Source organism: Pelobates fuscus, chromosome 5, assembly GCF_036172605.1.
Source record: "Pelobates fuscus isolate aPelFus1 chromosome 5, aPelFus1.pri, whole genome shotgun sequence".
Classification (NCBI taxonomy): Eukaryota; Metazoa; Chordata; class Amphibia; order Anura; family Pelobatidae; genus Pelobates; species Pelobates fuscus.
Window position 1 is genome coordinate 216,652,811 of NC_086321.1, and position 15,603 is coordinate 216,668,413.

A 15,603-nucleotide genomic window follows, 5' to 3' on the forward strand; every position below is an offset into this window, starting at 1 on the left:
GAACTTCAAAGGATGTTTCTGCTATGTTAATTATAATTACAAAGAAATTACGAAAAGAAAACCAAAAATCAATAAAATGTAATTGCCTCTCTAACTGGGATCCAATGGAAACTGCCTAATATTTCCTGAATTAAAATGGCTTTAAAAAGCTTGTCTAAGTCTAAAATTCAGTTACTAGAAAACACTGCTGTGTTTGTGCCTTAGTAATATAACCCAACTTGTGACATATTCTTCTTGTGCCAACTTGGCAAGTCAAATTATTTTACTGCATAACAAACATTTTTAGCAATACAGTTCCTCTCCCAATGAATATTAAATCCTGAATAAGTTACGATTTGTGTTTGCACAATTCATCTATGGAATATATTAATTTTTTTCCTTTTATTCTTCAGTGTTATTATGCAAGGTTCTTAGGCTTACCATAGTTACTTGGAATAAGGCCATTTTTTCCTTTACAAGTGCCTTTCCACCAGTTTGTATCACTCTGGTAAAAAAAAAAAAAAAAAAAGAAAGAAAGTTAGAGAGACGTTATTTCAACAGAACAAGAGACACCCAAAAAAGCCAATTTAGATAGGATTCTATAAATAAATAGTGTAATTTTAATATTAATATTGCATTCTGAGTGTAGTGGTGTTGTGGAGACATTCTTAGGCACCCAGTAGTTGTGTTATGGAAACAGTCTCAGGCACCGAGTTTGTGGAACCACCATTCTCTATGTCAAAGTTGAGCAAGACTGCAGCCAATGACAAAAAGGATAAGGTGAGGCCTGATAGAAAGCAGTTGTTGTTGTAGAATTCTATCATAAGAGGTGTGGAGATAGACAATATTGGTCTTGTGAGAGGTCTTCCTGGAGCAACTGCTCACAGAGACAGGAGATGTATTTGTAATATTGCTAAGTGAGAAAAGCAGGAAGGAGAATTAGATGTACTTGTCCATCTAGGGACAAATTACTTGGCTTGCAATGAGGTTTCAGAGGTAAAGGGAGTTTTTAGTGTTTTTTCCAATGATATATGGCAGGTTGCTTCCACACGGTCATTCTCTGAAGTTCTGCCTGTGCATAACACTCAGAACGACAGGCGGATGCGTATTAGGGACTTTAACTTGTGGCTTGGTGAATGGTGTCAGGAGCAGGGCTTTGGCTTAATTTCTCATGGTAGCTCTGTAATGGAAAACAAGTGTACAAAAAAGTTGGTTTGCATTCTCAAAAGGGAACAAAATGTTCTCAGTGAGCAGTTCAGAGGTTTTGCTAGGATGTATTTAAAACTAGGAGGGGTTGGGGGGGCAAAAGGGTGATAAAACATCAACCCAAAATAAGGACAGACGGTGCCTGTAGCAAGTGTGTTAAAAAATGATAAGGTTAGAGTCATGTCTACAAATGCTCGCAGTTTAGGGAATACGATCCAGTGGTGTATCCTGGTTTTGTGCTGCCCTAGGCAGGACAAAACTCAGGCGCCCCCCTCCCGCCCGCGCCACCCCCACCCAACCCTTCCCCCGCCCTCTAAATACACACACACACATTCACTGACAGATACGCATACACTAGCTAACAGAAACACACACTAACAGACACACTCACTAACAGATACACACACACACACTAACAGACACACAAACACACTAATAGACACACAGACACACTAATAGACACACAGACACACACACACTAACAGACACACAAACACACTAATAGACACACAGACACACTAATAGACACACAGACACGCTCACTTTTTTATTTTTTTATTTAACCCCCCCCCCAGCCTCCTTACCTTTGGGAATGCTGGGGGGGGGGGGGGGTTCCCCTCTCTCCTTGGTGGTCCAGTGGCTGCTGGTCGGCACTGGCGGGCTGCTTGCGAGGGAGCACTTCCTCTGAGCTGTCTGCTCAGCTCCCTCGCGCGCCGCAGACAGCTCAGAGGAAGTGCTCCCTCGCCAGCGCCGCCCAGCAGATCGCCCGCCCAGAGGGCTCGTCAGTTAGCCGCAAGGCTAACAAGGCATTTGCCCTGGGCATTTGGGGGCGGCGTTTTTTGCCGCCCCCTGGAAAATGCCGCCCAAGGCAAATGCCTTGTTTGCCTCGCGGCTAATACGCCCCTGATAAGATCCATGAACTTGTTGCAATAATGGTAACTGATAATGTAGATTTAGTCGCTGTTACGGAGACATGGTATAATGAGAAAAATGACTGGGATATGACTGGGCTATAGCAATACCAGGGTACTCTTCATAAAGAAAAGACAGGGAAGGCAAGAAAGGGGGAGGGGTGGCCCTGTATGTGAAGGACAGTATAAAATCTAGCGTAGTAAAAGGCGAACATAGAGTCCGTTTGGGTTACGGTAGAATTTGGTAATCACACAGTGACTCGTGTAGATGTTATTTATAGGCCCCCTGGACAAATAGAAGAGTTAGATAATCTACTAGTTGAGAAAATAGCTAAAATGATAATGAAGGGGGAGTTATTATCATGGGTGACTTTAATCTTCCTGATGTGAACTGGAAAACCAAAATAGTTGCTATTTTAAACTCCCTACTGGCATTGTTTCTAAAACAAGCCGTTGAGGAGCCAACTCGTAAAGATGCCATACTATATTTAGTGTTAACAAATGGAGATTTGGTATCAGATATTACTGTAAGTGAAAGCTTAGGATCCAGTGATCAGTCAGTATGGTTTGATATAAGAACAGTAACTAAGTTACACCACACAAAAACAAAAAAAAAGTTTTAGACTTTAGAAAAACAGACTTTTCTAAAATCAGAATATGTGTAAAGGAGTCATTATCAGACTGGAGCAATTTAAATGGAGTCCAAGAGAAATATGATTAAAAGCTGCACTGCTAAAGGCAACAGAAAATTGCATTAGGCTTGTCAGTAAAAGCAAAGAATTTAAGAAACCACTGTGGTACTCTGCAGATGTTGCCAAAATAGTAAAAAACAAAGTTAGCATTTAGTAATTTAAAAAAAAAATAGAATGAGGAAGACAGAATGACCTATAAGATTAGGCAGAAAGAGGCTAAGCAAGTTATAAGAGCTTCCAAATCACACACAGACGAGAAAATAGCAGTAAGTAAAAAAATAAAAATAAAAAAAGGAGACAAAACATTTTTTAGATACATAAATGAGAAAAGGAAAGTAAAACGAGGGTTAAATTAAAAACAAAAGAAAGAAGGTTTGTGGAAGAGGATAAAGGTCTAGCCAACTGCCTCAATGAATATTTTTGTTCAGTATTTACAGATGAAAATGAAGGAAATGGACCTCAGTTAGGAAAAAAGACAAATGAGTAATTTGTTACGTGGTGAGTTTACAGAGGAAGAGGTTCTATTTCAACTGTCAAAAGTAAAGACAAATAAGTCAATGGGACACCCAAAGTTATTAAGAGAGTTTAGTGGTGTGCTAGCAAAGCCACTAACAGATTTAGTTAGTCACTTTACTTATCATTGTTAACAGGAGACGTCACAGAAGATTGAGTACAAAATTCGCTAACTTCCATTCAGGTAGTAGGGAGGAGTCGGGCAACTATAGGCGAGTAGGCCTTACTTCAGTAGAAGGGAAAGTAATGGAAACCATGTTAAAGGATAGAATTGAACATCTTAAATAAAATTAAAAAAAAATCACATGGATTACAAAATCAGAGACAACATGGGTTTACTTCAGGGAGACCATGCCAAACTAATCTTATTGATGTTTTTGATTGGGTAACTAACATAATAGATCAGGGTGGTGCAGTAAACGTTGCTTACCTAGATTTCAGTAAGGCTTTTGACACTGTTGCATATAGAAGGCTTATCAATATTGTTGAATGGGTAAGGCAGTGGCTGAGTGACAGGCAACAGAGGGTTGTAGTCAATGGAGTATATTCAAAGCATGGCCTTGTCACCAGTGGGGTACCTCAGGGATCTGTACTTGGACCCATTCTCGTTAAAGGGACTCTATAGTCACCATATAAAAGCAAGAAAGACAGGTCCCCCAGCCTTCCTTCTTGCTTTTATATGAACTTTCATTCATTAAAAAAAAAAAAAATCGGTGGTTTTATATTAAAAACTTACCTCCGTTCCAGCGCCGAGCTCCCCGCTAGGCCGCGCCCCCTTTTTCGTCAAAATGACGAAATCGCGGGGCCCAATGGGACGGCTTCGCGCTGGACCAATCGCGTTCTTCATAGAGCGGCATTGAATGCCGCCCTATGAAGAACCTGAGCGCTTTACCGCGCATGTGCGCGGAATGCGCGTTCGCGAGCTGAGCTGTCTGACTGACAGCTCAGCTCGCTTTCTAAAATTATCAATAATAATTTAGGGCCCCCACCCGCCCTGTGCGGCGGGTGGGGGCCCTAAAATTATCAATGAGGGGGGGACCTACTGTCCCCCCCCGGCCCCCACCCCTGTGCGGCGGGTGGGGGCCCTAAAATTATCAATGAGGGGGGGGACCTACTGTCCCCCCCCCGGCCCCCACCCCTGTGCGGCGGGTGGGGGCCCTAAAATTATCAATGAGGGGGGGGACCTACTGTCCCCCCCCCGGCCCCCACCCCTGAGCGGCGGGTGGGGGCCCTACAATTATCAATAAGGGGGGGGACCTACTGTCCCCCCCCGGCCCCCACCCCTGTGCGGCGGGTGGGGGCCCTAAAATTATCAATGAGGGGGGGGACCTACTGCCCCCCCCGGCCCCCACCCCTGAGCGGCGGGTGGGGGCCCTAAAATGATCAGTAAGGGGGGGGGACCTACTGTCCCCCCCCCGGCCCCCACCCCTGTGCGGCGGGTGGGGGCCCTAAAATGATCAATAAGGGGGGGGACCTACTGTCCCCCCCCCCCCGGCCCCCACCCCTGAGCGGCGGGTGGGGGCCCTAAAATTATCAATAAGGGGGGGGACCTATTGTCCCCCCCCGGCCCCCACCCCTGAGCGGTGGGTGGGGGCCCTAAATACAAAGGGGGGGGGGACCCTAGTTAACCCTCCCCCCCCCAAAAAAAAATATCTCCCTACCTACCCCCCTCACCCTAAAAATAATGAGGGGGGACCATTAACTAAAAACCTGTAAAAAAAAATGAGATAAAATCAACTTACCATTCGATGTTTTCTTTCTTCTAAAATCTTCTTTCTTCAGCCCCAAAAAAGGCAAATAAAAATCCATAATAACCGACGCAAATAAAAAAAAAAAAAACCGAGCGCAAAAAAAAATAATCCATCTTCACCCATGGAGGGCTCCGCGCAGACTGAGCTCCGCAGGGCGGGGGAAGGCTTATAAAGCCTTGCCCCGCCCTGCAATTAGGCTAAGAACACTCTGATTGGTGGGTTTAAGCCAATCAGAGTGCTCTTTGTCATTTTACAAGCGTGGGAAAGTTCTTTGGAATTTTCCCACGCTTGTAAAATGACACAGAGCACTGTGATTGGATGGATTTCAAGCCATCCAATCACAGTGCTCTGTGTCATTTTACAAGCGTGGGAAAGTTCTTTGGAATTTTCCCACGCTTGTAAAATGACAAAGAGCACTGTGATTGGATGGATTTCAAGCCATCCAATCACAGTGCTCTGTGTCATTTTACAAGCGTGGGAAAGTTCTTTGGAATTTTCCCACGCTTGTAAAATGACAAAGAGCACTGTGATTGGATGGATTTCAAGCCATCCAATCACAGTGCTCTTTGTCATTTTACAAGCGTGGGAAAGTTCTTTGGAATTTTCCCACGCTTGTAAAATGACACAGAGCAATGTGATTGGATGGCTTGAAATCCATCCAATCACAGTGCTCTGTGTCATTTTACAAGCGTGGGAAAATTCCAAAGAACTTTCCCACGCTTGTAAAATGACAAAGAGCACTGTGATTGGATGGATTTCAAGCCATCCAATCACATTGCTCTGTGTCATTTTACAAGCGTGGGAAAATTCCAAAGAACTTTCCCACGCTTGTAAAATGACAAAGAGCACTCTGATTGGCTTAAACCCACCAATCAGAGTGTTCTTAGCCTAATTGCAGGGCGGGGCAAGGCTTTATAAGCCTTCCCCCGCCCTGCGGAGCTCAGTCTGCGCGGAGCCCTCCATGGGTGAAGATGGATTATTTTTTTTGCGCTCGGGTTTTTTTTATTGCGTCGGTTATTATGGATTTTTATTTGGCCTTTTTTGGGGCTGAAGAAAGAAGATTTTAGAAGAAAGAAAACATCGAATGGTAAGTTGATTTTATCTCATTTTTTTTTTCTTTACAGGTTTTTAGTTAAAGGGTCCCCCCTCATTATTTTTAGGGTGAGGGGGGTAGGTAGGGAGATAAGTTTTTTTTTTTTTTGGGGGGGGGGGGGGGGAGAGGGTTAACTAGGGTCCCCACCCCCTTTGTATTTAGGGCCCCCACCCACCGCTCAGGGGTGGGGGCCGGGGGGGGGACAATAGGTCCCCACCTATTGATAATTTTAGGGCCCCCACCCACCGCTCAGGGGTGGGGGCCGGGGGGGGGGCAGTAGGTCCCCCCCCTTATTGTGAATTTTAGGGCCCCCACCCGCCGCACAGGGGTGGGGGCCGGGGGGGGACAGTAGGCCCCCCCCTATTGTGAATTTTAGGGCCCCCACCCACCGCTCAGGGGTGGGGGCCGGGGGGGGGGCAGTAGGTCCCCCCCCTTATTGTGAATTTTAGGGCCCCCACCCGCCGCACAGGGGTGGGGGCCGGGGGGGACAGTAGGTCCCCCCCCTATTGTTAATTTTAGGGCCCCCACCCACCGCTCAGGGGTGGGGGCCGGGGGGGGGGGCAGTAGGCCCCCCCCCCCCCTTATTGTGAATTTTAGGGCCCCCACCCGCCGCACAGGGGTGGGGGCCGGGGGGGGGCAGTATGTCCCCCCCTTATTTTTTATTTTAAGGCCCCCACCCACCGCACAGGGGTGGGGGCCGGGGGGGGACAATAGGTCCCCCCTTATTGATAATTTTAGTGCCCCCACCCGCCGCACAGGGGTGGGGGCCGGGGGGGCAGTATGTGCCACCCTTATTTTTAGGGCCCCCACTCACCGCTCAGGGGTGGGGGCCGGGGGGGGGGGGGGGGGAGGAGAGTAGGTCCGTCCCCCCCCCCCCCCTTTCAACCACTATTGTGGCCAGACAGCATCCCTGTGGGTTCGGGCTTCAGCTGTCAGCTGAAGCCACGCCCACAGCAGTGCTGACAGGCTGTCAGCACACAAAGCGCGTTCACAGTGCTTTGTGTGCTGATAGCCCGTCTGATGCATTCACCCAGAATGCATCGGACGAGAGGCCTTTTTAGGGCCTCTGAACTCGGAAGTCCCTCTGGTGGCCGTCTGATTGACTGCAACAAGAGGTGTTCCAAGCTTCCAATGTAAACACTGCATTTTCTCAGAAAATACAGTGCTTACAAGAAAAAGGCTCCGGGTAGCTGTAGCACTCACCTAAACAACCTCATTAAGCTGAAGTTGTTCAGGTGACTATAGTGTCCCTTTAATGTTTTTATTGGTGATATTGCAGAAGGCCTTGATGGTAAGGTATGTCTTTTTGCTGATGATACTAAGATATGTAACAGGGTTGATGTTCCAGGAGGGATAAGCCAAATGGCAAATGATTTAGGAAAACTAGAAAAATGGTCAGAGTTGTGGCATTTAGTGTGGATAAGTGCAAGATAATGCATCTTGGATGTAAAAACCCAAGGGCAGAGTATAGAATATTTGATAGAGTCCTAACCTCACAACATCTGAGGAAAGGGATTTAGGGGTGATTATTTCTGATGACTTCAAGGTAGGCAGACAATGTAATAGAGCAGCAGGACATGCTAGCAGAATGCTTGGTTGTATAGGGAGAGGTATTAGCAGTAGAAAGAGGGTAGTGCTCATGCCATTGTATAGAACACTGGTGAGACCTCACTTGGAGTATTGTACGCAGTACTGGAGACCGTATCTCCAGAAGGATATTGATACTTTAGAGGGAGTTCAGAGAAGGGCTACAAAACTAGTTCATGGGGGGATATGATAGAAATATTTAAATACATAAAGGTAATCAACACAATAAAGGTGGAGACTATATTTAAAAGAAGAAAAACTATCACCACAAGAGGACAGTCTTCAATTAGAGGGACAAAGGTTTAAAAATAATATCCAGAAGTATTACTTTACTGAGAGGGTAGTGGATGCATGGAATAGCCTTCCAGCTGAAGTGGTAGAGGTTAACACAGTAAAGGAGATTAGGCATAAGGCTATCCTAACTAGAAGATAAGGCCAGGGACTAATGGAAGCATTTAGAAAATTGGGCAGACTGGATGGGCCAAATGGTGCTTATCTGCCGTCACATTCTATGTTTCATGTAAATCATTTTTATGCAGTCATCAATAAAGTCAAGATTTAAACTCGCCCACTCGCCAATGGCAGATGGCAATCCAGCCATGGGGATTTTGCCACTGAACCTCTACTGCCTATAAAAATGAAGTCAGAAAGCAGTAGTTTATTGTAGAATTAGCTTGATAACTGCAACCTGTAGCTGTCAGGAGTAAGATTACACTGGTGGATCAGGCAATTGCATGCTTTCAGAGACGATAAGCAGCTCCAGACCCATGAGTTTCCATCCATCATGCTTCCTCTCCTCCCAGCCACAATGCGGTCAGTGACCATGCCTGGTAGCAAATCATTTTGCTCCACGGAGTACATGCTCAGCAATGAAAGGATTAAATTAAATTATGCACATGTACATATACATACTGTCGTGGGAAAAATAAAAGTACCCCCTCTTTGAATTCTATGGTTTTACATATCATGACATAACAATCATCTGTTCCTTAGCAGGTCTTAAAATTAGGTAAATACAACCTCAGATGAACAACATATGGCATATTACACCAGGTCAGGATTTATTTAACAAAAATAAAGAAAAAATAGAGAAGCCAAGTGTGGAAAAACTAAGCACACCCTTACGGTTTCTATAGCAATTAAAAGGCTAAGTAGCAGAGAGGTGCTGCTAACCAAATGCTCTTGATTGAAGTTTTAGCAGTTTGCTGGTCAGGAGCATTCAGGTGTGCCAACACAATACCAAGGAGGGAAAATATCAGAAGTAATTGCTGATGCCCATCAAACTGAGAAGTGTTATGAGGTCATTTCCAAACAATTTTAAGTCAATCATTCTATAGTGAGAACGATTATGCAAAAGTGGTAAACATTCAAGACACTTGCCAATCTTCCCAGGAGTGGACATCCCAGAAAATTAAATCCCAAGGTCAGATTGTGTAATACTCAGATAAATTGCAAAAACCCAAGAGTTACAGCTCAAACTCTACAGGCCTCAGCATGTTAAATCTTAATTTTCATGACAGTACAATTAGAAAAAGACTGAACAAGTATGGCTTGTTTGGAAGGGTTGCCAGGAGAAAACCTCCTCTCTCTGAAAAGAACACTGCAGGAGGGCTTAGGTTTGCAAAGTTGCATCTAAACAAACTACAAGACTTCTAGAACAATGCCCTTTGGACAGATGAGACCAAAGTGGAAATGTCTGGCCATAATGCACATTGCATGTTTGTCAAAAGCCAAAGTATTATAGAGTCAAATGTGAGGCCATCTGTCTGACATCTAAAGCTTGGCCGAAATTGTGTCAAACAGGACAATGATCCCAAGCACACCAGCAAATCTACAACAGAATGGATGAAATATAAAAGATTAAAGGGTTGCAATGGCCCAGTCAAAGTCAAGACATCCACCCCGTTTAAATGCTGTGCTAGAACCTTAAGAGAGCTGTGCATAAACACAACCTCAAGCCAGCAAACTTCAATTAACTGGAGAAGCATTGAAGTGGGCCAAAATTCCAACACAACAATGTGGTAGACTAATAAGGTCATACAGAAAATTATTATTTCAAGTTACTGCTGCTAAAGGTGTTTGTTTCTATAAGCTATTGAATCATAAAGTGTATTAGTTTTTCACACATGGCTTTTCCATTTTGGCTTTATTTTTGTTAAATAAATGTGTAATAGGTCATGTGTTGTTAATCTGAGGTTGTATTTACCTACCATATATACTCGAGTATAAGCAGAGTTTTTCAGCACATTTTTTGTGCTGAAAAACCCCAACTCGGCTTATACTCGAGTCAGAGTCTGTATTATGGCAATTTGCATTGCCATACTACAGACTGGGGGGAGAGGGGTGCTGGCAGAGCTGTACTTACCTTTCCTGCAGCTCCTGTCAGCTCTCTCCTCCTCCGCGCCGTCCGTTCAGCACCTCTGTCAGCTCCCAGTGTAAGAGCCGCGGCTCTCGCGAGACTTACACTGGGAGCTGACAGAGGGAGCTGCACAGACCGCGCGGAGGAGTAGAGAGCTGACAGGAGCTGCAGGAAAGGTAAGTACAGCTCTGCCAGCACCCCTCTACCAATGACACTGGACCACCAGGGAAGGAGCCCCCCTCCCTGGCCAGCTAGCAAGCAGGGAGGGGGGACGAAAAAAAATATAATTAAAAAAATAATAATAATAATAATTAAATAATAATTAATAATAAAAAAAATATAATTAATAATATATCAAATGCCCACCCCCACCCCCACCAACACATACACAAACACACACTGCATCACATACACACACATACACACTGCACTCATATACACACACTGGAAATAAATATTCAATTAATATATACGCACACGCACTGCACTCATACGCACACGCACTGCACTCATACGCACACGCACTGCACTCATACGCACACACTGCATTCATTATATACACACACTGAAAATAAATATGCAATTAATATATACGCACACACACTGCACTCATACGCACACGCACTGCACTCATTATATACACACACTGAAAATAAATATGCAATTAATATATACGCACACACACTGCACTCATACACACACGGACTGCACTCATACACGCACACACTGCACTCATACACGCACACACTGCACTCATACACGCACACACTGCACTCATACACGCACACACTGCACTCATACACGCACACACTGCAAATAAATATGCAATTAATATATTTTTTTTAGGATCTAATTTTATTTATTTAGAAATTTACCAGTAGCTGCTGCATTTCCCACCCTAGTCTTATACTCGAGTCAATAAGTTTTCCCAGTTTTTTGGGGTAAAATTAGGGGCCTCGGCTTATATTCGGGTCGGCTTATACTCGAGTATATACGGTAATTAAGACCTGCTAAGGAACAGATGATTGGCAAGTGTCTTGAATGTTTACCACTTTTGCATAATCGTTCTCACTATAGAATGATTGACTTAAAATGGTTTGGAAATGACCTCATAACACTTCACAGTTTGATGGGCATCTGCAATTACTTCTGATATTTTCCCTCCTTGGTATTGTGTTGGCACACCTGAATGCTCCTGACCAGCAAACTGCTAAAACTTCAATCAAGAGTATTTGATTAGCAGCACCTCTCTGCTACTTAGCCTTTTAATTGCTATAGAAACCGTAAGGGTGTGCTTAGTTTTTCACACTTGGCTTCTCTATTTTTTCTTTTTGTTAAATAAATCCTGACCTGGTGTAATATGCCATATGTTGTTCATCTGAGGTTGTATTTACCTAATTTTAAGACCTGCTAAGGAACAGATGATTGTTATGTCATGATATGTAAAACCATAAACTTTTATTTTTCCCACGACAGTATGTATATGTACATGTGCATAATTTAATTTAATCCTTTCATTGCTGAGCATGTACTCCGTGGAGCAAAATTATTTGCTACCAGGCATGGTCACTGACCGCATTGTGGCTGGGAGGAGAGGAAGCATGATGGATGGAAACTCAAGGGTCTGGAGCTGCTTATCGTCTCTGAAAGCATGCAATTGCCTGATTTATTATATGTCCTGATATGTAAAATCACAGAACTCAAAGAGATTGTACTTTTTCCCTTGACAACATTTAGACCATTTATTATTATTATTATTATTATATTAAAAATGTTTATGTTGCAGCCTTATGCTACAGTTCACTCTATGCTCAATATGACAAAGCATGATGACATATTTATGATATCACAGAAGTAATTACATATCACGGCAAAAACCAATCCATGAGGCCAAAAGGAACTGCATACAGAGCTCATAGACAAGATGGTGTCAAGGCAGAGATTTGAGGATGGCTACACAAAATTTCAGCTGCACTGAAAGTTCCCAAGAACACTGTAGCCTCCATAATTCTAAAATAGACGATGTTTTGAACAACCGAAACTCTTCCTAATGCTATCTGCATTGCCAAACAGAGCAATTGGGGAGAAAGCCCTTGGTAAGAGAGGTGACCAACTATCCAGTAGTCACTCTGGGTGAGCTCCAGCCTCCAGGCATCATGTGTCGAGATGGGAGAAACTTAGCTATCCTTAATGAAAACCTGATCCAGAGTGCTCAGGACCCCGTACTGGGATGACGGTTCACCTTTCAACAGGACAATGACCAAAAGACAACACAAAAGAAGCATAGGGACAGCTCTGCAAATGTCTAAGTGGCTCAGTCTGACCCTGGACTTGAACTCAAACATCTATGGAAAGGCCTGAAAATGGCTGTCTAGCGATGGTTCCCATCCAACCTTACAGAGGTTGTAAAGATCTGCATAGCTAAATGGCAAATCTACCCAAATCCAAGTGTGCAAAGCGTTTTGCATCTTACCCAATAAGAATCACTAAAAGGTGTTTCAACCAAGTACTGAGTTAAAGAGTTACGCCAACATAGCCACTACAGCCAGATGTATTTTTTCCCGGATCCCCCAAAGTTTTTCCCTCTTACTTGGGACCCAGCAGGGTTCTGAGGCCTCCTTATCGCTGGTGATGTGATTCCAGCATCTGCAGAGCTGCAGAATCCGACCCAGTCGCCATTCATTAGCTGAGAACATCAGCTCACTGCTTTCAGCCAATGAATGGCACACTGTGCATTAGAATTGTAACAAAATGACATTAGCCAGACAAGATCTCTTGTTCTGAGCTTGATAATGCTGCCCCGAAGATGCTGCTGGAGGTGGAGTTACTTTACACACAGACTCCGTGCTCCATAACCACTTCATATTACTTAAGTGGTCAGGGTATCTGGAGAAACCTTTTAAGGGTCTTAATTATTACATCAATGGGATATTTACTTAAAAAAGTAGCCGCAGGGACCCAGGCACCATGTAAGGAATACTTCAAAAGGCTGTAACAAACAGCCTGTGTGCCTCCCACACAGTGACAGTCCCACTTTAACCTGTAATTCTATACTGAATTCGACAATTAGGACTACAGTACTTTGGTGCCCTGCATGTTTGGACACCTACAGAGAAACAATATAAGAGTGCTATATGAGTGCTTGACAATCATTCAGTTGTGCAGCATGCGCCTATGGGAACAGCACCACAGGGTAATTTAAATTGACACACAGAAGAAGGTTACTGTTTGGGAAGAAAGTGGGTTACTACCAAGTAGAAATTATTCAGAACATCAGTGGTGAACACAATATCAAACAACTGTCAAATAAATTCCTACTAGAAACATACGACAATTTGAATTGCAGTGAAAAAGTAAATATATTAAAAGGCCAAAACACTCACCATATCTGAAATGTAAAGGATATCACCTTCATCAAAATACAATTCATCAGGCTGAAATGAGAAAAAAAAAAAAAAATTAAAACAATAGAGAAACCTTAAGCAACTTGCTATAGATTGTCGCTTACAGTTATTTACTACTACACACTTTTAGCTTGTGAAAGACAGCATGCATAGTTAATACATAAAATAATAATTGCAGATTGTGGTTATTCAGGGATATAGAAACTTTTAAATTATGTAAATTAATTTCAAAGGATGTGAAGAAACGTGAGAAGTTTTTATCTCCTATTCGGTTTATTGAAATTTAATCATATGCAGGAGGTTGCTGTAAGCTTTAGTACGCAAACAGTAAATTGAACGCAATGTGCAATAAATTGAAGCAGAGCTTTCCAAACTGTGGAACAGCGCATTAGTGTGTCAGCTGTACAGTCTAGGTGTGTGGCACGAATGAAGTGTCAAGGGGAGATCATTGCTCAGCGCTTATGTCCTGCCGGCCACTCTAGTAGCATGGCTGAGCAGGCAGATGGTGGAAGAGGAGCTTCTGTTTCCCTTCTCAGTCTGACAGGAAGTTTTTGCCAAGAGCAGCAAACTGTCTCCTGTCAGACCGGGCACAGGAGTTAGAGGCTCCTCTGCAGACCGCCCACGCTACATGAAGGGAAGAGAGTGTGAGCAGGCACAGGAGGGGACAAAATAAGGGCACAGGAGGTGAAGGGGGGCAAAAGAAGGGCACAAAGGGGCTGGGTGGGGGACAAAGGCACAAACAGAGGGGCTGAGTGGGGGACAAAAAAAACAGAGGGGCTAGGTGGAAGAGACAGAGGGAAAGGACAAAAAATTAATAAGAGAGACACACAAAAGGGTTGGGGGAGAAACAGACAGACACACAAAAGGGTTGGGAGAAGAAAGAGGCCTCCAAGCCAGTCATACTAGTCTGCCAGCAACAGTCAGCCTGCCTGCCAACCAGCAACAGTAATTGTGAAAAGAGTCAACTTGTTCTTTTACTATATTGTGAATAGAGACCAGAATGTTAGAGAGACACTCAAGGGATCATACATGTACTGAACATGCATAATAAGGTTGAAAATGCTCCCTGGGGTCCAGTGGGGATCCTTTCCCTCCTGAGGTCCAGTGGGGATACTTGCCCTCCCTGGGGTGCAGTGTGGCTGCTCTAGAATTCTTGCTCTGCTCCCTCGCTGATTAGGGATGTGGGGGCCAGAGTGACGTCATATTCCAATTCCCGGCATCACAGACATCCCATTAAAGCCATCATAGACTCTGGAGCCAACAGATGCTTCATTGACAAATCATGGTACAGACATTGTCCATCTCTACTAAGACCTTCTCAGTTATGCGTGCTTAATGGAAAACTCATTAGGACAGGTCCTGTCCTCTACGAAAGCCATCCTCTATTTTATCCTGGCCACCTTAGGGGCCTCCACTTCGAAGAAGGTGACAAGAGAGCTGTAATCGTCCTACTCTGCTCCCTTGTGTGTCTTGCTGTGATGTCGGGAGCCAAGATAGGATGTCACTCACAGCATCACAGCGCGTAGAGCAAGATGATTACAGGATTGCAGCCGCTCCACTAGACACCAGGGAAAGTATTAACCCCAGCGCTACTAAATGTAGGGAGGCTGCCTTGGACAAAAATTAATATAAAATAAATTATTTGTGAGGGTGTGAGAGAAAATTGTATGTGTGCTGGTGATTGTCAAAGCAGTAGGTATGCGAGTCTCTCATTGAGTGTGTGTTTAGTTGACCCCACCTCCGAACGCATGAGAGAGCTGTTTTTACTCATTCCACGCCGTATCGGTCTCACCACGGCTGGCCTGCCTCCACGACTGAGATCAAGCTTGATGATATCAGCCAATCTAATGCTTTCACATAGGTAATTAATGGGAGGATATTGCATGGCATAGCACCACACTGCGCCAGTCAGGATCTCCTCAGAGATACATTAAATCAAATCTCTATTGGGAACGTTCAGTTATTCCATGTAGAGCATAGAGACTGTGAACATAGTTAGTTCAAACTGTGCAGCACTGGGCTAGGAAGACCTCTAGTGACCAAAAAAAAAAAAAAAAAAAAGACTCCTAACTTTTGTAACTGGCTCCAAGATTCAAAGCAAATATGTC

At 44.1% G+C, this 15,603-nt stretch overlaps 1 protein-coding gene across 1 annotated transcript in view; it reads right to left on the reverse strand.

The window, feature by feature from the left end:
• OSTF1 (osteoclast stimulating factor 1) overlaps window positions 1–15,603 on the reverse strand; it is a 42,550-nt gene that overhangs the window by 13,993 nt on the left and 12,954 nt on the right. The window contains exons 3-4 of the mRNA XM_063457192.1: window positions 13,475–13,525; window positions 421–484 (exon numbers count right to left, since the gene is read on the reverse strand). Of these exons, the coding sequence (XP_063313262.1) occupies window positions 421–484; window positions 13,475–13,525 (115 nt within the window). The remainder of the gene's footprint in view (window positions 1–420; window positions 485–13,474; window positions 13,526–15,603) is intronic.